This window comes from Lemur catta, chromosome 2 (assembly GCF_020740605.2).
Source record: "Lemur catta isolate mLemCat1 chromosome 2, mLemCat1.pri, whole genome shotgun sequence".
NCBI classification, from domain to species: Eukaryota; Metazoa; Chordata; class Mammalia; order Primates; family Lemuridae; genus Lemur; species Lemur catta.
The window spans coordinates 32,741,746-32,765,383 of record NC_059129.1 but is presented as its reverse complement, the minus strand read 5'-3'; the positions used below and the strand labels follow the sequence as shown (position 1 = coordinate 32,765,383).

At 48.0% G+C, this 23,638-nt stretch overlaps 1 protein-coding gene across 3 annotated transcripts in view; it reads left to right on the top strand.

The window, feature by feature from the left end:
• CALN1 (calneuron 1) overlaps positions 1–23,638 on the top strand; it is a 444,631-nt gene that overhangs the window by 418,678 nt on the left and 2,315 nt on the right. For all 3 annotated transcript variants that reach the window (XM_045543181.1, XM_045543182.1, XM_045543183.1), the window contains exon 5: positions 13,062–13,218. In XM_045543181.1, coding sequence (XP_045399137.1) covers positions 13,062–13,218 — 157 coding nt within the window. The remainder of the gene's footprint in view (positions 1–13,061; positions 13,219–23,638) is intronic.

Genomic DNA, 23,638 nt, shown 5'->3' with positions numbered 1-23,638 from the left:
TAAGGTCAAGGTGTCTTCCCGGAGGCTCAAGGGCAGAATCTGTTTCTTTGCCTTCACCCCCTCAGGAGCCCTTGCAGTTACGTTTGGGGCCACCAGGTGATCCAGGTGACTCTTGGCTTCTCAAGGTCCTCGACTCAATCACACTGGTGAGGTCCCTTTTCCACGTAAGGTACCACGTTTCCAGTTCTCAGGGTCAGGATGTGGATGTCTTTGGGGCCGCCGTTCAGCCCACCACGAAGCCCACTCCAGGACGACTCCATTCTCCGCAGCCCTCACACGTCCTGCACTGCAGGGCTCGAGGGAGTCATTACCGTGGCGCAGGCTCCCACCAGGGCGGCGGTTGAAATTGGGAGCAGAGAGCTGCTGATGGGCCTGTCCTTTGACCTGTCCTCCAAAACCATACCTGTAATTTTCCCCGGGGGAACGGCGCTTCAGCACAGCGATTATCTCCATTTTAAAAGGAGAAACATTTTTTCTGCCTCTCACAGAGATGCAAGTTCCCCGTGGCCATGTGTGCCCTTGGGCAGGCTGCCGCCCCTGGCCTCTGCTCTTGCCCTTCCCCGTGCCTGGAATGCCCTCTCCCCAAAATCCGCACGGATCCACCCTCACCCTCCTGTGTGCCTCTTCTCAAAAGCCACCTTCTCAGTGGGACCTGCCCTGACCTCCTTGTTTATCATACAATCACAAGCCCCCCCAAACTCACCAGCCTCCTTCCTGCTTCACGTTGCTGCCTATCCCGTCTCGCCGTGCGTGTATTTCCTGTCTCCCCACCTGTCCTGTGAGCTCCACGAGGACCGGGGGTTCTCTCTGCCTCGTTCCCTGACGTGTCCTCGGTGCCTAGAACAGCACCTGGCCTTTCGCGGGTCCTCAATATATAGTCGCTGAGTACGTGGAAGAAAGGCATAAAGAGAAGACAAACATCGCAGCCCGGTCGGGGCCTGGGGTTGGCCTGTGGCTCCCTCCCTGCTACAGGAGAATGTGGCCAGCAAGTTTCTGCAGCAGCATCGGGGAGAGGGGGGCACACACCCCGAATCCACGTTCAGGTTAAAGCAGCCGAGCGTGCGACCCGGTGGGAGGGGCAGCGGAATGCGAGCGCACAGCTGTCCTGAGCCTTTTGTCTCGCTGCCTCGCGCCTTATCTTGGCTACGTTATTTAACCTCCCTGAGCTTCAGTGTCTTCATCTGTAAAATGGGTATAATCTGGCCTTCACCTCCCCAGGGAGGCTTAAATGAGGCCGCATCCACTATGTGCCTGGCCCGGAGGAAGCTCTCCCTGCGTCTGGCCTCTCTGACCTGCCATCAGCCAGTCTAGCTGGGGAGGAGGGATTTGCCATCCGGATGGTCCAGCCCTTCAGGGGTCCCTTCTCACACCTGCTGTGAACTCAGCTCCCAGGTGAGGCCTCTGTATCTGCAGCTCTTCATTAAGAGGCAGGCCAAACTGAAGTGCAGCCCCCGTCCCCCTGCAGTGGAGCACTGTCTTCCACGGAGCCCAGGCTCTGAGACAGGGCAAAAGCCACACACAGTGGACGTGACCTGGACTCTGGCCGCACCATCTGTCGTACACGCATCACGGCCAGCGTCTCCTCCGGGATGCGGGAGGCAGGCTCCTGCATCTGAGCACTCGCTGATGCTGGTGGCTTGCGCCGGGGGCTGTGCTTTATAGGAAATCAGTATCTCCGGGCACTGCAGCGCCCCTCGGCATGGTGAGCCCCTGCACGCGGGGCCGGGGGAAGTGAGATCACAGGTGGGACCCACAGATTCACACCTCACCTCGTCACATGCTGGGTGGGCAGTAAGGCCCTTCAGTGTCCCTCAGCCTGGCCTGCTGGTGGCCTCCTTTGAGGAGGAGCGGGTGGAGGACCACTGGCCCCAGGGGCTGTGGCTGGGGTCGGGAGCTCCTTCGCGAGCAGAGACTGCGGACCCCTGCCCCCTGCCTTTGCTCGGAACGGTGTTTGGCTCCCTTTCTGAGGGCAGAGCTTTTCAAAGTCAGCCACGGCTTCTGAGTCTGCTCTGTAGGTCTTGTTGTGAGTGGAAAATTTCCTCCAGACTGTGGCAGTAAATAGGTGCTCAATCTTAGTTTGGGTGTGATCGCGGGTTTCCGTCTTTGCCTGAGTCGCCGCTGCGTTCCTGGGGGAATTTGCGGAGGCTGAGCCACGTGCCACAGCCCAGTGCCCGTGCCCACCCGAGCTGACCCCTTGCAGGGCTAAGGAACACAGGAGGCTCCTTCTCCCGCTGTCCTCCTGTCACCCCACACCAGTGAGGGAGTCCAGATGAATTCGTCCCCGGCCTGGCACCGATTGTTTTGGTGTTTTGTTGTTCCCGGCTTGTCTTCTGCATGGCTGGTGCACGTTCTCACGGCCTTGCCCACCTCCCATTTCTCTGCCCACCCACTCAGCTGGCCAGGCAGTCTCGGCCAAAGGGCCAGATGTGTCTCTCTTTGTTCTCTGCGTGGAGGGGTCTCAAGACCTCTCATTTCAGTCTCACTGTTTGATTCTTCGTGTGGGGAAAATCTCAGAGTGAGGAAGGCTCTGGAAGTCTCTGGTTCCGCCGGTGTCCCCGTACTGCACATCTGGACAGTGCCATCGGCAGGCCGATGGCGGGACACACCTCTGGGGAGGGGTCTGGCTGCTTGTTAGATAGGAGAGACTGCGGTGCTGAGGTGTGGGGCCAAGGGGCAGCGGAAGGCTCCGGAAGAAAATTATGTAGATCTAATGACTTTGCTTGACCTTGTCACTTTGGAGCTCAGAGTCCACTTAGAAAATGTCTGTGTTTTTCTGCGGCACCACGATAAATGGGTGAGATCGCTCAATCGTGTAGGTGGGACTCCGGCTGCTCAGGGTCTTGTCCGATGCCCCAGACTAGAGGGGTCTCTACTGCGGTGAACTGTAACGGATTCCGCTGCCTGGTTGAGAAGTTCTGACCCATCGATCTTCCGGGCAGCCTTCTCTCTCCCCATCCCCCTCCCCCTCTCCCCCTCTCCCTCCCTCTCCCCATCCCCCTCCCCCTCTCCCTCTCCCCTCCCCTCCCCCTCCCCCTCTGCCTCTCCCCCTCCCCCTCCCCTCCCCCTCCCTTCCCCCTCCCCCTCTCCCTCTTCCTCTTTCTGTAGGGACGGTGGTGCCCCTTGTAGAAGGGCAGAGAAAAGAACAGGGCTGTGGAACCCTCTGGGGCTCGTTCTATCCATCCTTCTCTCCAGAGGAGAAAGAACCGTGGTATCAAATTAATTCCACACCTTCTGTGAAAGCTGAAATGAGTTTGGATTCACTGGAAAGTCTGGTCAGGGCAGATGTTGCCCCAGCTGTGCAGGTCTCTGTGTGAGCCAAGGACGAGGGATGGAGGCAAAGGCCTCCCTAGGCGGCCGACAGCGAGCTCTGGCCTTTCAGCAGCCTGACGTTTCATCTTATCAGGAATCCAGGACTTCCCTGGGGACTCAGCACCCCTGAGGTTCCTATCATGGCAGGAAAACACTTTCAGTTCTCTGCTCTTCCACCGCGACACCGTAGAGCCTGGGGACATGAGAAGTCCCGTTGCAGAGGGCCTTGTCACAGATTTGGGGGGACATTGACTGCAGAGGGAAGGCAGGTGGGAAGGATTGTACTCCGGAACCAATGGAGGACCCACATTTATTCATTTAGCAAACATTTGTCGTGCATCCCCCCGGGCCCAGGCTCGGGGTGAGGCCCTGGTGGGAACAGCAAGATGCAGCGGCTGCCCACGAAGGCTCAGCGTGGGCCGGCAGAGTGGACGTGTAAACAGGCGAAAGTCATTCCCAGTGGGAACAGCAGTGACGGCAAGTTCTGGGGACAAGGGCCGATGCTGCCCCAGAGAGGCTCCCCTGAACTGGCAGGGGGGTGGGCCAAGAGGGGCCAGCTTGCAGTTGGCACCACGTGTTCTTCCCTCTGAGTCAGTCTAGGACAGGGGACCCCAGAAAGGCAGGGGAAATCCTTTGACTCACCTCCACCGTTTGCACCTGACTCCTGGACACAGTAGCTGCCCAGGAGAGAAAACCAGAGGGGCCCCTGAGACAATGATCTTCGCCTGTCAGGGCCACCGCGCCGCCTGTCCTTAATCAACCCTCTGTTTCTGTAATGCGTAGAGGCTGTGGGTCCCAGCATGCATTCAGGCCGAGAGTGGAGCAGGAAGGCTCCGCTTGTCACCGCCGTGGGAAGCATCCTGGGGACGGCATGTGCTGGCCGAGGGTCCCCTTTCTACACTAGCCCTTTACGTTCTTTTGTACAACCTGGGTGAGCATCAGAATCCCCTGGAGGGCTTGTCAAGTCCAGGGTGTGGGGACCCACCCTGAGTCAGTAGGTCTCTGAGTCAGTAGGTCTGCGTGGGGCTGCAGAAATTGCATTTCTGACCAGTTTCTAGGTTCTGCTGGTCCAGGGAACACACCGTGAGGATGACTAGGCTAAACTAGTCAAGGATGAACAACGGTCTCCCTACCTTAAGAGAATCGCGCTACCTGAGCAAGAGGCCGTCTGTACCCAACCCAGCGGCACCAGAGGAAATGCCTGAAGGGACAGCAACTCCAGCTAATGGATCTTGCATCTGGATTGCTCATTTCAGAAACAACAGCAGCGATAGCATTAGATTGATTAAAACTTAGCGGGGCCTGAGGAAAATAGACACGGAGGAGAAACCTCTGAAATTACCTCTGAAAATTCACTCCGGTGAAAATGGTAGGAGATGTCTGCTTGGTGTTCTTTCATATTTTAATCTTTAAAGGTAATGCAAGGGATTTGGGATTTTTTTTTTTTTTTAAAGCAGCAACAATAGAAGTCTGGGGCACAAAGGGAATGAACTTAAATAACCTGAATATCCAATGAACCAAAAGGAAACCACAGAATTCAAACCTTTAATAGAGACAGTAGGGAGAATTAACCATGCAGAGAAACATTAGGGATGTGAAATACAAAGCAAAGAGGTGAAAATTATTAAAGGAAAGGTGAAAAATATAGAAACAAAGAATAGAAACCTAATTAAGAATAATTTGTTTTTCAGAGGAAAGAACTAGATAGAACAAGAGAAAAGCAATAATCAAAATGGTCTCCCAGAAGCAGGCAGGAGGCAGAAAATGCCCCAGTGTAAAAATTAAAAGCCCTCGGCCACCTCTGGCCAAGGCGAATGCAAACACGTGAACCTGAACGTGGTGTGGAAGACTTCTTTTTAATTTCAAGGATAAGGAAATATTCCAACTAGTGTCGAGAAAGAAATGAATGATCTTCAGAGAAAAAACTTGAATCACCATCAGCCTCTTTTCTCCTCCCCGGCATTAAACAACAGAGGCAACTGGGGAAGTTTCAGCACAGCTTTGTGGGGGAAATTTGTGTGATTCTAGAATTTTATGACAAACTAAATTGTCCGTAATGAGAGAAGGAAAAAAAGGTATTGTCGGAATTATAAGAACTCAGAAAATCTAATGTTCACAAGTGCTTCATTATCTTCTAGTTTTAAAAGTTCTCTAGCAGATATTTGGGTGACAGACATTCAGAGTCAGGGCAGTCATAGAAAAATGGAAGTGAACATTGAAGTCAATTAAATATAATGAAGTAGCAGCAACTGTTAGAAATTTTGTTACAAAATTGTGTAGCAGCCAAATACTATTCTAGAAAAAGATGCAAATGGTAGAAAATGTGTCATAATAAATCTCAAATTAAACTTACAACGACTGAAAAGTGTTGGCTAAGAGGTACAGAAATAAAAGGTAAATGAATCTTCTTATCACATACAAGGGAAGATGGGAGAATGAAATTTAGTTTTTTGAATTTGACAGTTTAAGAATTGGTGGCTTGAATAATGCATTTGATAAATGGAAAAACATCTGCTGGTATAATAAAAACTGGGACACCTGTAGGTTCTTTGTACAAAAGACAAAAGGAAAGTTAAACCATAAGGACAAGAAAGCAGGAGATAAAATAACAAAAGCACCGGCAAACATGTTTCTAATAATATATGAAAATGGAATTATGCTCCACCGTTGGAAGGCAAAAAATTTCAAATCAGATTTAAAAAAAAAATCCAACTCTGTCTTCCTTGTGAGAAACACACCTCTAAAATATAGCACAGAAAGTTTAAAAACCAAGCCAGGTGTCATGGCACGTGCCTGTAGTCCCAGCTACTTGGGAGGCTGAGGCGGGAGGATCGCTTGAGCCCAGGAGTTGGAGGTTGCTGTGAGCTATGATAGCACCACTGCATTCTAGCCCATGCAACAGAGAGAGACCTTGTCTAAACAAAAAAAAAAAAAAAAAAAGAAAAAAGAAAAGAAAGAAAAAAAGAAAGTTTAAAAACCAAGAGACAAAAATGTGGCAGAATTCCACTTAACTATGTTTCAGTGACTGATGGTGTGTGGATAAGAGGCATACTCTGTGCATTCTGTAACGGGGTCCACACCTGTTCATCTTCATGTCCTCTGAATGCCTTCCTTGGGAGTTTTCATACTCCACACGCTCTACCCAGGTGGTATCCTCCCTTCTGATGACTTTTCTCATCAGGTGTATGAAATGAATTCCAAATCTACATCATTAGCCCATATCTGTACATCCTACTGCCTCCTGGGCTGTTCTATTGGGCTGTCCCTCAGGGACCTCCAAGGAACGCATCCAAAATTTAACTTGTCACCTTTCTTTCTAAGTCTGTTCCTTCTCTGTTCCCATTCATAAAGTTCGGGTGTCATCGCGAGTGGCCCACTCTCCTTCCTACATGACACACAAGGAGCCAGAGAGTCTTCCCCACCTCTCTTCTACATGGCTCTTAGATCCTGTCTGCCCCCATGGTCCACTTGGTCTCGAAACCTGTTACACTGATGGCCCCTGTCTGGTGGTCCTGCCCCTGGTACCAGCAAAGGGTAATTTTTCTCAAGTTCAAACTTGGTAAGTAATTTCTCTGAGGAAGAGTTTCGAGGGGATAAAGATAAAACCCAAAAGATAAAACCAAGCTCCATTGCTTAAAAACAAAACAAAAACACAGTATTACCATATGATTAATCAATTCTACATATTCACCCTAAAGAGTTAAAAGCAGTGACAGGAGCAGATATCTGCACAGCCACATTCATGGCAGCATTAGTCACAGCGGCCACAAGGTATTCATAGAAGCAACACAAGCATCCACTGGTGGGTGGATGGATAAGCAAAATATGGTCTAGCCATAAAATGGAGTATTGCTCAGTCTTAAAAAGGAAGGAAATTCAGATACATGCCACAACATGCATGAACCTTGAAGACATTATGCTAAGTGAAATAAGACAGTCACAAAAGGACCAATACTATATGATTCCACTTACATAAAGGATCTAGAAAAGTCAAATTTCTAGAGACAGAACGTAGAGTGGTGGTGGTCCTCGCTGTGGTGGGGGAGGAATGGAAAGAGAGTGTTTTGCGAGCAGAGTCTCAATTGGGGAAGACGGAAGAAGTTCTGGAGTTGGATGGTTGTGGTTGCACAACCGCGTGAATGTGCTTAATGCCACAGGACTCTACGCTTAAAAAAGGATAAAAATAGTAAATTTTATGTTGTTTGTATTTTACCATAACAAAAAATAAATAAACACAAGTCAGGCATGGTGGCACACTCTTGGTTGTCTCAGCTACCCAGGAGGTCAGGCAGGGGGATCACTTGAGGCCAGGAGTTTGAGACCAGCCTGGGTAACATAGCGAGACTCCATCTCTACAGATAAAAGTAAAAATAAAAATATAAAAACAAACCAAAAAGTAGCCAAGCTCTTCACTGTGGCAGGCAGGGCCTTTATCAATTAGCGCCCATCCCACAGCACCCACCTTTTTCCTTCCCACCCTCTGCTGACGGCTCCAAGTCTCAGGGGAGCCCAACACATTGCCACTCAACCTACCTGCCAAGCTTTGCACCTCTGGGCCTTGGTATGGCTGTTCCCCTGCCCCACGTGCCCCTCTTCCCTCCTCGTCCTCCTCCCATATTCCCCGACTCACCTGGAGAACTCAGCCTCCTTCTCCTCTAGGTCTTTGATCACTTGCGTGTTCTCCGGGCAGCCTTCTGTGTCCTGCTCCCCTCCCCAGGTGGTGCGAGGCCATCCTGGGCTTCCCCTGCCCCCACAGGTACCAACTGAAATAAGATTGCTCATTGCCTTGTCTTTCGAGAGCGGGATCCATGTCTTGCTCACCTTCGTACACGCCCCAGTGTCTGCCGCAGTCGCCCCAATAACTGTTTGCTGAATTGGTGTATAAATCTTTTTGCACCAAAGAATAGCGTCATTTACAAAATGTTTGGGCTGTAAGAACAATTTCTGGAGATACGGTTCTCTTCACAGACTGTAATATGCTGCTCACGGTTTTTGACAAATCAAGTCGTCCAAAAAAATAAGATTATAGAAAAAAGAAGGTTATAATTATGAGGTTACATAATATAATTAATAAAGATAAATATATTTATATAATTGACCTTACAGAGATTCTACTATAGTGGAAAATTCCTTAGGTTCCTAAAAATAACAGATATATGGGCCACATTTTCTATGCTCTACTAAAAATAGAAGAAAAAAGACAAAAATCATAACCTACAAAAGAGAAACGAAATTATAAATGAGAAATGGGCTATAATAACTATTGAGAGGAATTTGAAATTGTGGAGCTACTGTGGATAGTTACATACTTACTGATGATAATGAATATCTTTTGGCTGGTTTTCCAAAAAAATACAAAATTCCAAAATTGACTCAAGAAAACTCAATGAGCTAAATAGACTGATAGCCACGGGGGAAATATTTGTTGGCATTGTGTCCACATGGTTTTATGGTCATTTCTTTCAAACTTTTAAGAGACTGATATTCTACCAATATAGAAAACAGATGGAATGCTGCCTAAGTTTGTTTAGATATTAGCAGCCTAACAATAAAACTTGACCCATAAAAGAAAAAATTTAAAAATAAAATAAAATAAAATGTGATCCATATAGCCAAAACTATAGTTTTCTAGAATCTGCATCCTTCCTTCTCTTCTCATAGCCCCTGGCCAGTCTTTTTGCCTGATTTCTGAGTTACAGCAAGTTCTGAACTGGTCAGAGTTTTTCCGGGCACCACAATCTGCAACTATTCTTCCGGGAAACGGTTACTCATTTTCTCAGAATCTCATTGAATTTGTCATTCTTCATCTGTAATTGTGGCAGGGGGTCCCAATATTCTTTCTGTGCATTTTGCCAGCCTTCTCCCTGCCGCCAGGCTAACACCACCGTGCGCCCTTACCCAGGGTAAGGGCGATTGTCCCATGGGCTGCACCTGAATCTGTATCAAAAGTCACTTCTGTGGTCATTAAACTCTCATGCAGAAAACAAGCCCACATTACACCTCCCATTCAGTTGTTTGTACTCATATAAATGGCTTTAAACTGGAATCATGTAGGTGTTCCAGCAAGATTCAGTGACCCAGTTTAATTGGTTAGAACAAGGTGCCTACTTAAAGCAAGGTAGGAATCGTTTAATAAAGAAAGCAAAGGGAAAAAAAATGTCTAAAACTTTCTTTCTTCATGGTCCAGACTAACTTAAACATTGATTTCATCCTTGGCAGAAACCCCAAAGTCTTAGTGGCTAATAACAAGGGTTTATTTCTTACTCAAATCGCATGTTCTTCATGGGTTGGCTGAGGGTCTGCTCATGCTGAATTCATTCCAGGACAAAGGAGCAGCCCCCTCTCTGGCGTAACTGTTTTGAAAACAAAAAATGGCAAAATACACAGTGGCTTTGAAACATCCCCCTAGACTTTCATCATTTTCATATATCACTTTCACTCTCATTTAATTGGCCAAAGCCTTGTGTCAACAGGCAGGGAGATACAATCCTTCACAGGGAGGAAAAACAAATACAGTTGGGGTTAGAGGTAAAGTTGAAAATCTGCATGTAACTTCTGACTCCCCCAGATTTAACTACTAATAGTCTGCTGTTGGCTGGAAGCCTTACCGAGAACAAAAACAGGTGATTGACACGTGTTTTGCATGTTATATGTTTTATATAGTGTATTCTTATGATAAAGTAAGCCAGAGAAAAGAAAATATCATTAAGAAAATCATAAGGAAGAGAAAATATGTTTACTATTCATTAAGTGTAAGTGGATCATCATAAAGATCTTCAATGTTGAGTAGGCTGAGGAGGAGGAGGAAGAGGAAGGATTGGCCTTGTTGTCTCAGGAGTGTCAGAGGCGGAAGAAATAAGTGGACCCGTGCAGTTCAAGGGTCAACCATAATGGAAAACAATGCACCCTTTTACAGTCCACACTCTTGCTCATAAATGTTCATTTCCCTCCCTTCAGCTACAAAATATACTCATCCTTTCCCCAAGGGAGACACCCCAAAAGTCCCATCCAATTACAGCAAATCCAAGATTAGAATCTCATGTGCACCAAAACTCAGTGTAGCTCTTCTTGATCTGGAGACATGGGAACTAAAAAAGACAAATTACCCCATTTCCCCCCACACACACACTCAACATAATGGTGGTGGACCAGGGTCAGGCCAACCACCAAAAACATTCCCATGTGGGAAGCAAAAAATGGGAGAAACGAAGCAGTCGGTGGCTCAGAGCAATTCTGAAATCTGTTGGACAGACCTTGTGGTGAGGAATGTTCCTTGATTAGACCCTAGTTCTGCTTCCTGGAAATTGCTCTTGGTATCCTTGTTGTCCAGGATTTCCAGCTTCACCCTTTGGAAGAGCTGTCCTTTCCAGTCTTCTTGTCCTCATCAGACAAGGGCATTGAACAATATGCCCTCCTTGAGGCCTGTCTTCATGGGTGGCCTATCCTCATAATTGCTGGTGCCCATAGGATCGTTTTAAGTTTTGAAGCGTTATAGTGTCTTTTAATCCAAGGCCATTGGCTCTTGGCCAGTACAGCTCTCTCAAAAACTTAGTCATATTTTTATCTGACTCCGATCGGTTGATGCTAATAGCTACGTCCACAATTACTTTTGAGACGTACCTCTCTCTAAACATAATAGCAGGCTTCCAGGGAGAGTCACTCAACATATTCAGAGGTTTTAACAAGGGGCACTGATTTGTTTTAATAGGCCTGTATTATTATTTAAAGCATTGTCTTAACTTTGTCTCTTACTAGTCAGAAATGAGAAACAGTTGCTTCTTTCAATCCTGCAAGACCAGGAATTTCTGGGTCGTTTTTATTCCAAATTTGCAAACCAGACAATTCTTTCCTGAGCTCATCTCTTTCTCGTAGTACCCTGTTGGATGCAACTAATTGCAACCAGAGCATGCTGTTCCCCAAACTTTTTTTTTTTTTTACCTAAAGCCACAAACTGGTTCAATATATATCTGTCCTCCAAGTTAATGACAGGCAACAGTTTTACCAAACGTTTTGCTGTTGTATAACACGGATTGCTACCTTTCCAGCCTCCAGTCACAGTTTTCTCATTCTCCACGTCCTGGCTCTGGAAACAATACATCATATTTTAGCATTTTTGTCATGATAGCCTCTCCCTTCTGTGTACTAATTTCTTTTTTTTAATTGATGCATAATTGACGTGCATAGTTTTAGGGTACATGTGATCATTTAACGTCCATGTACTAATTTCTGTCTTTCTGACTTAGACAGCAATGGTCTAGGTTATGCTGCGGTAGAAACAAGCCCAAATCTTTATGGTTATTAACAAAACAGAGTATTTATTCCTCATATGACCTGTCCTTTTCAGATAGCTACAGGTGTTCTCCGTTGTGCTCTCATTCTGGGACCCAGGCAGAAGGAGCAGCCCCTTCTGGGGCATCCTATTGTCATAGTAGAGGGAAAAGAACAAATGATAGAACCACAGAGTGACTCCTAAAGCTTTTAACTGAATGTGGCATATGTGACTTCTACTCGTATTTCATTGGCCAAGAAAGTGACTTGACCAAACTGGACATAAATGGAGTAGGAGATGTCATTCAAAAGACCACCAGGATGACTTAAGAGTAGAAAGGAGAGCTGTATTAGTGTTATCAGTTTGCAGACTGGGAAGAGATAGTCTCCGGCGTGGACCAAAGCTGTTCTCGCCTCAAAGAGGGAAAGGTCAGGTTTGGTTTTACACCTCATAGGGTCTGTATTACACAATAGAGTCATACATATTCAGCAGGTTTGGGGGCAAAGCTATACATATTTATGAGGGGAGTCAAGCACATGCACAACGACTAAACATATATGTAACATACATCCTGTGTTCACTTTGGGGCAGGGTTTTAGCATTAAAATGAGGTGGAACTTGGTTGGCTCTTTTCACCAAAAGGTGAACTATAGGACACAAAAGCAGTTTGTACACAGCCTCTATTAGCTGGCTGGAACTTGCTTATGGGGAAAGAAGTGTTTGGGCCAGTCCTCTGTCCATGCAGAGTTGTAGTGGTCTGGATTGTAAATCAGAGTTGGGAGGAGTCTAACAATTTGCTCCCTCATAACTGCTATTGTCAGGGAGTCTAGCAAGGGTGTGGTTTTTCTTATAGCCCTGGGAATCTGGGAAGTTGCCATGCCAGCCAGGCCTAGAACCCTGGACCCTTAGGTAACTTTTGTATCTTTAACCTTAGGGTCTATCTTGGTTGATAAAATGGTATCACAGAAAGTACATCCTCTTCCTGGGAGGGGCAGGATAGAATCGGGAATTCTCCACCTTCCCTTCAGCAGCTCTTGTTCATAAACATAGCTTTGAACTTGTGTTCTGTCTTGTTAGAACAAGACACATACTCAAAGCAAGATGGGAATCGCTGGTTTCTTGGTAGATGATCAAATTTTTAGAAGCATATGCATTGTACGAAGGGTGACACCACACTAAGGGACATGAGATGTGGAGGGTTAACAGCAGATGGCTGGCCCAGTAGGAAACCAAAGCAGCAGGTGGCATTTTTTCCTCAAGAGTCTAAATTGAGGGGGATACGTTCCACTCACTGTATTCCCAGTAAGTCCCTGCAAGTTCACAAGTACGCTTGGAGCGGAACAGGATGGAAAACTGCTCATCTGATATCCTGAAAAGCTGAGACAAGTTTCCGCAGAGGAGCTGTCGGGCTTGCCAGTCCTGCCCAAGCTGACTTCGCCTCCCCACATGCCCACGACCATCTCACTGCTCTTTCTCTTCACAGTTTGACATGCAGAGGGTAACTCTGGAAGAGCTGAAGCACATTCTCTACCACGCCTTCCGGGACCACCTCACGATGAAGGACATTGAGAACATCATCATCAATGAGGAAGAAAGCCTGAATGAGACCTCGGGGAACTGCCAGACAGAGTTTGAAGGAGGTAGGTGTCCCTGCTTCCGCTTTCTCCCCGGGCTAGGATAGGCCAATACACTGGATTTTCCGTATGAAAAACGTGTTTATGCTCTCCCGGGCGAAGTGGCTTTGTGCTGAAACCAAAAATCCAGGCCTGAGGTTAAAAGATCCTGTTTGAAAAGATGCAATAGGTACTTTTTATTGTATTTTTTTCCCCTAAACTCTGCATTTTTGCAGGACCTCCATGGACCCTGTCCCTTCTCTAGTGACTCTCTGAGGTCTGTGGTTGGATGTGTGGTTTTACGGTGTTTGCCTCTCCTTGGTGGGGGCTGCACGGGGTGGTGGAAAGAGCTTGTTTGGGCTGTTGGCAAACTCACATCACGGCCGTTGGCTAATTGTGTGACCTTGGACAAGGGTGTACCTTCTCCGCGTTTCCTCATCTGTGAACATCAGGACACTAACGCCTACTGCACAGAATCCTTAGACTGGGTGACCCACCGCTGTGCTCCCAAATGCACTGGCCAGGGACAGAGTTCTTGCAAGGACTCAACCAAGTGGTTGCAGAAGAAATAAGATTCTCCTGAAGCCAAAAAGGGGATCGATCAAATGCCATTTTTCCTGGGCTCATGGAAGAAAACTTAAGGGGGGAAAAAGCCTACCTTATCTCCTAATCAGTAGGGAGTTCCCGGGAAGCTAAATAATTCAATCCCTCTTTCCAACTTTGAAAATCAGAGATGCTTTCACAGCTTTGATGTACAGAAGTTTTTTTTTTAATTACATTAAAACATCATAGCAGGCTATCAGCAACATTTTTGTTCAATGCTGACATTTCTCAAGGAGGTCAAACTATTTTTTTCTTTCCTTTTCTCTGAACACTTAAACAAATCAGTATACATAGTTGGTAAGACTGTCACATAGACACCAGGACAACATTCGGTGGACTGGTCTCAGAGCTGCCGCCTTGGAGCCGGGAGCAGTGTGGCAGGGAGGATGCTCAGTGCTAAGCTGGTCCCAGGGGTCGGGACAGCTCATTTGGACTCAGGCCCCCGTCGGCCCAGTGAGCCACTGCAACAGGGTGCCGGGATTACAGGCCATGACAGGAGGAAACAAGAGATGGCTTATACTCCGAGGTTACAAACAAGGGGAAGTAGTGACGATTGGGGCAAAGTAGAGAACAGTGGCCCCTTCTAAAGCCATCCACATTTAAACAAACAAAAATTCAGTGTGCGTCAAACAAAACCCAGTTGTGGTCCAGAAGCTGCCTTGGTCTCCCTGCTGTGATGACAGGGCTGGGGCATACCAATCATACAAGTACAGGATCGGATGGTCACAGCCAATGCCATTTCCGGCAGGCCACGCAGGGTGCTTGGGAGGGTGAGCAGGGGTGAGGAGGGCGGGGGTTGGACTGAAACCTGGGGAAACAGCAGGCCTGGCCTCCCAGTCCCCTTGCACTCCCGGCTGACGGACTGTGTCGCAGCACGTGGGGCTCCGGCCCCGACTGTCGGCCAGTGCTCTCGAGATGGGTGCGAAAGGGTGTTTCTGCCCATCCTCGCATCGTCCACAAGAGCCTTTGTTTGTGGTTCAGTGTTTTACTCAGAGAAATGTCACATGTCTTAGTAAGTTGGGAAAGGTCAGACTATACTGGGAAATAATCTAAATTCTAAGCAATGCCTTTTTATTTCTCAAAAGCTCATATATTAATAAAATAAATGCCTGACGAAGGGGCTTCCAAATAGAAGTCTTGCTGGGTCTGCTTCAATATTAGTACATATGACATTGCCAATCGCTGCCATTTGGGGGTTAATTAATAAGTCCCAGGCACTGTACTAAGTGACTTAAAATTGATTATCTTATTTAAGAAAAGGAACATCATTTTGTAATTAGCACGTTGCTTTCTTGCATGACCTCTGTGACCTTGAGTACATATTCCCTTTTGCACATTTTCATGTCAGAGAAATTTTTTAAAAATACTATGTCTGTGCTGGTTGGCTGCAAATGCAAGCTCATTGGCTGTGTTTAGATTTAAGAAATTTCCAATCTTGGGTATGACAGAAGTCACAGGTGCAATATTTAATGCCCTAGGCCCCCTCCACATTCAGGAAAGGGCCTCCCTGATTGTATTTTGGGCAGAAGTGTCTAGGAAGAGATGAATACACAGGCCCTGAGTCCCCTGGCCTTATGTCTTGGGACTGAAGGAGTCCATCCCAGACCCTGGGCCGACCTTGGCCGCCCCACTTCCATCTTGCTCTCACGTCCACTGGCCACAGACAGAGACCTGTTGGCATCTTGAACCCCTCCCTTCTATCAAGGCCTGACTGCACAGTAGCATCACTTCTGCCTCCTAAATCTCCTCCTCCTCTGAGCCTCAAGCCCTTTGGGGCCTCCACATCTCCCCCAAACTGTCACCTCTTCCCTGTCATCCTGCCCACAGCCCACACTGCAGCCACCTCAGCGGCGCCCTCACCAACATCTCAGAATCCCCCTCCCTGCCTGTCCACTTCCTCCACCCAAGTCTTGGTGAACCTAGCATCTAACTGTGAAGGGACAGGTGGTTTCCTTTATTTCTTTCACGTGATGGAACTCTTTCAAACTGAAGCTTCCTGTGACCCCAGACTGACCGACGAGAGGGAAGAGAGCAAGTGGGGCCTTTCCCCCTGGCCTCGGCGCCACAGTCAGGCCTCCGCTCTCACTAATTCCCCGCCTATCCCCGCAGCTCTTCCTTCCCGTCCTCGTCGGAGAAGGCAGGTGACCATGCCAAGCAGCGCCCCCGCAAGCTGGGCTCTGCAGCCCTAGCTGAGTGACTGTGGGGTGGGAACCCTGCCCGTTTGGTCTGAGAGGAAGCATTCATCACAAAGAAGGAACAAAGGTGCAGGCGAAGGTGCCCTCGGGAGGCGGAGGGCACGCCTGCCTCTGGGCCAGGAAAGAGCAGGGCACAGAAGCACCCGTCTGGTGGCGGAGCTGGAAGTCACAGATGCCCGCATCAGCCGCTGGGAGCTCGGCAAAGTCGGGCTCAGGACTGAGACTCTGGAGCCTGGAAAAAGCTGGAAATGCTGCTGTGGGCGGCACACGTGACACGGACTCGATTAGAAATTAACGAGAGGATGCGCGGATGCCACCAGTAGCATTTTACAGTGATGATTCTATTTTTCACTTTTCTAAATCTTGGGTCTGATAGTTTTTCTTCTAAGGGGTGTTCAGATTCCCTTCAATAAGTCAGGCAATATTGATTATTCCTTCTACACGAACAGAAGAATAAAAAATAAAGGAAAAAAATAGACCAGGATCCCAAAGGGTGTGACACTCTTGACGGGAAAGGTTTTTGACTGGGATCCTCCTTTTAGTCTTTATTTGGGTTTGATTTTGTTATCTTTACTTGCTTGATTTTTAGGTCAACACGAACAACACACACACACACACACACATACACACACATACACACACACACACCACACTGAACCCCTCCAACATGGCAGCCTGCTAGGATCTTCATGAGAGGCAGGACCCTGAAGTCGTAGATAAGCAACAACTTTTCCATTTGCTCCCAAGACAAAGACTAGAGGAAGAAACTCCAAGCTAGACAGAAGGCAAGCTTTCCTGATTTCTTCAGGAAACCCCGAATCAGGGGCTCACATCGTGCATAGAACCTGTTTTGCGAGGGCACTAGAAGAGGTGCCCTACGGGGCCCTTATGGAGGGAAGAGACTGGAAGAACATAACTCAGGGGTTCTGCAGTGGACCCTTCCCTCCTTCACACCTGCCTCCCAGAGGGGACATCACCCAGATGGAGGCTGGTGCTGACCCCGTGCCACCCTCTGTGTCGGGTGCTTTGCGCACACGGGGTCATCTCACCCCACTGAATTCGGGAGTCTCTGGCATTACCTACGAGTTAGAAGCCTAGGCATCCCCAGGCCAAGGAGAATATTTGGTTAAAAGTAGGACTTCTATGCACTCCCAGCCCCTCAGATATTTCTGAATCCCTTTATTAAGATAAATTATGCTCAATGTACGTCTGTGTTAGTTGACAATCTTTGTGTCCTAATTATTTGTAAAAATAACCATTTATTCACCAAAATGTTAGACACTAGAGTATGTGTCTGCCCAGAGTGCCCATCACCACCCATGAGAAATAAGAGAGTTTTAGGATGTTTTGCTTCAGTTCCACCACTTTTAATCACCAGACGTTTTGTTATTGGAGAGTATCGGCTCAGTGACACCAAGAGACCGATGTGTGCTATTTGGCTCCAGTTGCTGGATATATGGGATGTCGTGGTCTTGTGGTTGCATCATCCATCTGCCAGTCACGGGGTCCTTATCAAGTGTTCTGATGACAAATTAGACTATGCATTAGCTTTGATGGTGCGTCCCTCCCGTGTGTTTACTGCTTACCCCATACTCATACAGCCCAGGAAGAGGGGGGGAGGAAGAGTGTCCACAGTGCCTGCCACGTCCTGGTTGTTTGTCAACACGTGGGCGCGACCCCTCAGCATGGCTCTGAGACATAAGTTCTGTGGCCCCCGTGGTACCAATGGTGAAACTGAGGCTCAGCAAGGTGAAGTAATTTGTCCAAAGTCAAATGGTGCTTAAGGATTTTGAAGGTGGGTCTACCTGCCACAGCCTCTTCATTTGTCACCCTGGGTCGTGCATCCGGCTTAGGCATTTCAGAGTCTTCACACAGAACGGCACCTCGTCATCCGTACTCGCTTTCCATGGTGTTGCCACTGAAATCGTACTATCTTTGGAAGCTGAGTAGAAGTGCAGCAAGATCTGTGTGTGAGCCCTCTCAAGACACATCCCCCAAGTGTTGTCCCTAAATGGAATACCAGCTGTCAGATTTTTCTAGACATTCTGACAACACGCACGGGAGAAGGAAGGAAAGCAACATCATCAACTGAGGAATAAATAGGGCTGCTCTGAATCACTGAGTGCTTCCACGTGACAGACACGAGAAACAAATGTCAGGGAGGCGACTGACGCAGGCCGGGTAGCCCTGGAAAGGTCACTGGGCCAGATGTGTGGGTTCGGTTCCCAGCTCTGTGCCAACTAGCTGTGTGGCCCTGGGCATGTTTCTTAACCTCTCTGAGCCTCATTTTTCCCATCTGTCCAATTCACAGACTGAACAATGATGGTCATATTGAGATACAAAAACTTCTGGGCTCAGTGGAAGGTCAGAAAGACTTTTGCTTTTGCGGTCAAATCCAAGGTCCCCAGCTCAGTCACCCCCGCCGAAGTCACAGCGTTCCTGCCAGGCCGTCAAATGCACACCTGGATGTGCAGACCTGGCCCCTTCACCCGGCCATGCACGATGAGCATCTCGTGTCCATCCAAATGAAAAGGGCACAATGTGTCACCCACGCCATCTGCTCCCAGCTCGCCTGTGCGGGGCCCTTCCTGAAATAACACCTCTCTCCTCGGGCTGATGCAGGAGGTTAAGCTGCAGCTGAGGTCAGCAGCCAGTGGTGAGACAGGAAAGAATTTTCAAAGAGATTTGGGACTTCAGATGAAAAAGGAATTTTTCTTCTGTGCGGGATCCTTCACAGCAAACCTGTAGGAAAGTTTTCTAAGGAGTGATGAGCTTCCGAGACACGGGACAGAGACCTGCAGAGCTGTCTTTGATCAGCACACGGAGACAGAGCTGGGTTAGCGTCCAGTGCTGCACTCAGGCCCCACCTGGAATAAAGCCCTGCCTGCCGCGTGCTCACCTGAGTAAGGCACTTACGTAAATACCGGGAGCCTCGCTGACTTCATCCGTGCATCGGGAACCATGATATGACCCCCTCATTCAGTTGTTAGGAGGATCAAATGGGGTCCTACATGACCATATTTAGCAAAAGCTTAACACATCAGTAAGCATGGTAAACAAACACACAAAAAACAGAACTAGCCAGTCCCCAGCTCTAGTTATCTTCTTGTTATTTTTTTACATGGAGACATTGCCGAGGACATGCTGCCGCTAGAATGCCACATCTTCATGGGGCAGGGACCAGATGTACAGGGTTGGAGACTTCTTCTTGACACATTCATTCCTAAAGTCAAGTCACTGCCAACATTGGAGCTATTAAGGATATTTGTCAAGACTCTTTGGGTTGCAAGGAAGAGGAAGCCAATACAGACTCCCTTAAACTAAAAAGCACTGGCTCAGATAATAGGGGAGTCAAGTGGATGAACTGCTGGTGACCCAGACTTAAAAGAGCTCAAGCAACATCTCTCTCCTGCCCTCTCTTCCTTCCCTGCTCTCTCCTTCTCCCTCTCTCTGTCCTTCTATTCCTCCCTGTTGGCTTTGGTCTTGGGCAGGCTCTCTCTTCATAACGTGACAGGACTGTCTTTCTTAGGATTTATCTCTGTTCCAAGAAGAACTCCGATCAAACCTGCTTGGCTCCTGTGCCTACCCTGGACCAAGTCGTACTTTTGGGTACGACACTTCCCTAGTCTGGTTTGTGACAGCAGAGAAGGTGAAGTCATGGACTAGGCTGGACTCCAATGGATGGAGTGGGGCAGATCCAAAAACAAAAGGCAAATTTTGTCATTAGGACAAGGGGAAGGGCTGCTGGAAAAGCCAGAACAAAGCCTGGCCACTGTGCAAGGGTCTATGGCAAGACCCTCAAAGCAAGACACAGCTGTCTGGCGTCCAGCGCACCTGGGATAAGGGGTGTGAGATTCCGTGGTGGGGAACGGGCAGCTTCTGTGCCCACAAGTCAAAGTGGCCCCTCGTGCACTCGACAGAAGCATCATGGAACACACCAGGCTCACTCTCGTTCCCACAGAAGCCACCTCCTCCATCTCTCCCATCAGGTCTTATTTGGGCGCCCGGGCATTTCTGCTATGATTGATATACAGAAAATTCTCTTAATTAGTTCCATTTTAGGCTATGTCAATAGCCAATTCCGTAGAGTCATGAAATGTTAGACATGGAAGGATCACAAAGCAATGACAGCACCCCGAGCTGGGAGCTCTGGCTTAGCGGGAGAATCACCTGTGCTGAGATGGCTACTGTTCTGTGTTTTAACATTCCTGAGCCCCCAAATCCCTGCCAGAAATATCACTTCGCTAGCTCTGCCGTGGAGCAGCGAATCAGAATGGTTGATTCTGATTTCTGGCATTGGGAGCCAGTGCCCGGGAAGACATGCAGCCCGGTTTCCAAACATCGAGATAGAAGCCAGAGGGTTGATGAATCCATTATTTCCAGGGTCACCCAGCTGGTCCAGTGGCAAAGTCTGTGCAGACTACTGTCTCCAGGAGAAAATCCAAGAGCCACTGTCTGTCATGTGCCGAGTGCAGCAGTGTGAATCACTGTTAAAATAAGAAGGGGAAAGAACCGGTCTGTCGCTAGAGCTTGCAAACCCAGGTCCCGCTAACAAATCTGTCGTGCACGGAGCCTGTTAACCAGCTTTCAGGGAAACAGGAAACCCCACTTGTGTGTCCTCTGCGGCAGCCTCCCCAACCCACGTTTCATCCCCAAATACTTTCTGGGCTCCTCGTGTGTTGAGTTCTGTGCTGGAAAGAACATGCAAGTCCTGTGGGCAGACAAACATACAAAAGATAACCAGCAGCAGGACATGTCCAGTAAGATCCAACAAGGAGTCGGTTCCCCAAAAGGCTAAGCATAAATTGTGACCCCACAATTCAACTCTTAGGTTTGTACCCAAGAGAATTAAAAACGTTATGTGCACACATAAACTTGTACCTGAATGTTCACAGCACCATTATTTAGAATAGCCAGAAAGTGGAAACAAGCCACTGTCTGTCAACTGATGTGTGGATAAACAAAGTGATATATCCGTACAATGGAATATTATTCAGTCATAGAAGAAGAATGCAGTACTGATACACGCTACATATAACATGCAGGGATCTTGAAAAATTATGCTACGTGACAGAAGCCACACTAAAAAGGCCACATATAAAAGGTCTAGAATAGGCAAATCCACAGAGACCAAAAGTAGATTAGTATTTGCCTGGGGCTGGGGACAGAGGGGAGTGAGGAGTGACTGCTAATGTGTATGGGGTTTTTTTGAGGGGTGATGGGAATGTTCTGGAATTAGGTGCTGGTGATGGTTACACAACCTTGTGAAGGTGCTAAACACCAGTGAATTATATGCTCTACAAGGGTGAATGTTATGGTGCATGAAACTATATCTTAATTAAAAACAAATAAATACTAAAAGCTAGACCATTACAAAGAATACATAAAAGGAGGCGGCAAGCCCTTAGAGAGCAGCATGTTCAGAAGAAACCTCGTGGGAAAGTCAGGTTTGAGCTGGGCCCCCCAAAAAGAGAGGGAAGGTCAGAGGGAACAGCAAGGGAGCCTGCTTGGCTGGAACAGAGGTGGCTGAGAGAGGGGAGGCAGAAGATCTAGAAGCGGAGGAGGGAAAGTGAATAAAAGCGAGCTGTGGTCCTACATGCTGAGTGTAGGGGCCGAACAGGCTTCTCCCAGCAACCCGCAAAGGGGGCCTGTGCAGGAAGGCTGCGGGGAACGGGAATGCTTACAAGTGCTGCTTTAGAAAGGTGAGTCTGGCTGCAGTTCAGAACCAATGAAGGAGGGAAGGGACAAAAACAAAGTTTTGGGAGCATCTGAGATATGCTCAGCCCTGTGGTACAGGCTGCAGAGAACTTGAGGAAAGAACCGCAGACATTTCCTCCTGCCCTCAGGGGATGTGAGATCGAAAGCTTGCATTTCTAGAGCAATTTATAGCTTTCACTTTGATGAGCTCCTCGATCTTCCAGAAATAATTCTTGTGCAGAGCAGCTCCTTTTGCAGAGAGAGAAATTGAGGCTCAGAGAAGTTCAGTCGCTTGCTCAGGGCTCCTAAGTGGTGATTAGGAGAAGTCAGATCTTGGACTCCCAGTGTAGCCCAGGCTGACCTATAGTGTTCTTGGGGAAACAAAGAATAAACACCAAAAATAAATAAATATGCAAAAATATAGTGGAGTGCAAATGATAGCCAAAGACAGGCCTTAAATTATTATGAGGAAACACATGACTTAGTGCTAGGTTACTCTTCTGTCAACCACACCAAGGTCTGAAGTGCGTTTTCTTTGGATCTTTCTATTGCTAAGCAGATCAAGAAGAGTTTGTGGGCTTGGCACAGTGGCTCACACCTATAATCCCAGTACTTTGGGAGGCCAAGGCAGGAGGATCACTTGAGGCCAGGAGTTTGAGACCAGCCTGGGCAACATAGTGAGACCCTGTCTCTACAAAAAAAATTTTTTTTAATTAGCCAGGTATGGTGGCACTCACCTGTAATCCCAAGTTCCAGCTATTTGGGAGGCTGAGGTGGGAGGATTGCTTGAGCCCAGGATTTCGATGTTACCGCAGTGAGCTAAGATTGGGCCACTGCACTCCAGCCTGGGCAACAGAGCGAGACTCTACCTAAAAGAAGGAAGAAGAATTTGTGCACAAGTTTTGAACCTGGTTATTACAGTACGCTCTGGGCTCAAATCTCTCCTCCACCACTTCCCAAATGACCTTGACTCCACTTTTCAGAGCTTCAGGCTCCTCACTATCAGATGAAGACAACACACCCAGCACACGTGAGATCTGCCACGGTGCAGTTTCTGCCCACAAACCCAAAACATGTAACACAGCACCCAGCCTGCTGAGGTGGTCGTTCAATAAGGAAACAGGAGTTTTTTAAAAGTTTACACAAGGGAGTTAGCATTTGTTAGGCACAAGCAATTTTCCAGTACCTTCCTGTGCCCTTAACCCTCACAACAAGGTAGATCTTACTACCCCCATTTTATAGACGAGGAAGTTGAGGCCAGCGGAAATTAACTTACTTTAAGTCACACAGCTAATATGAGGGATAATCATGATTCAGGTTTTGGTCTGGCTCCAAACTCATTGCTTTTTACTTAGCCACACAATTTATGGGGATGTCAGAATTCCGTGTAAAACTATTGTCATCAAGGTGCAGGGTGTGAATTACAGGCTCAAATGAAAGACTGTTTCGGAGCCACCGTGACCAGCTAATGAGCTAGAAGCTCCTCTCTGCTTACGGGACATGGGTCTAGATTCCCCAGGGGCTTCCTCCTCCCTTCTCTCCGCTCCCACTGCTTTGAGGGATTTTTAGGTCAAAGTTGCAGCCGCTTTCCTGGGAGGTAATCCTGTTGCCTGCAACCTTGTTTTCTGACTGACCTTCACAAAGAAGGGTTCCAGCAAAACGTGTCTCCCTCAGCCCAGTCACTCAGTTTCCCCAAAGCTTCCAGGCAGCCCTGGGGACAGAATGGCACGGGCCTGCTTTCAGAGGCGTTTCTGTGCAAGACGCTTCCCAGAATACATGGGCCCGAAAGTGTTAGGATTCGCCACTTCCACATCCTCGCCTTGTTCTCTGCTTCAGTCCTTGTCTTCTTAAACGCCACCTCCCTTTTCCTTCCTGAGACTTGGCATCTTTTGACATTTGCCTCCTCCTGGGAGGAAGCCCATCTCTGCACTCGGGGTGTTTTCTTCCTCCAG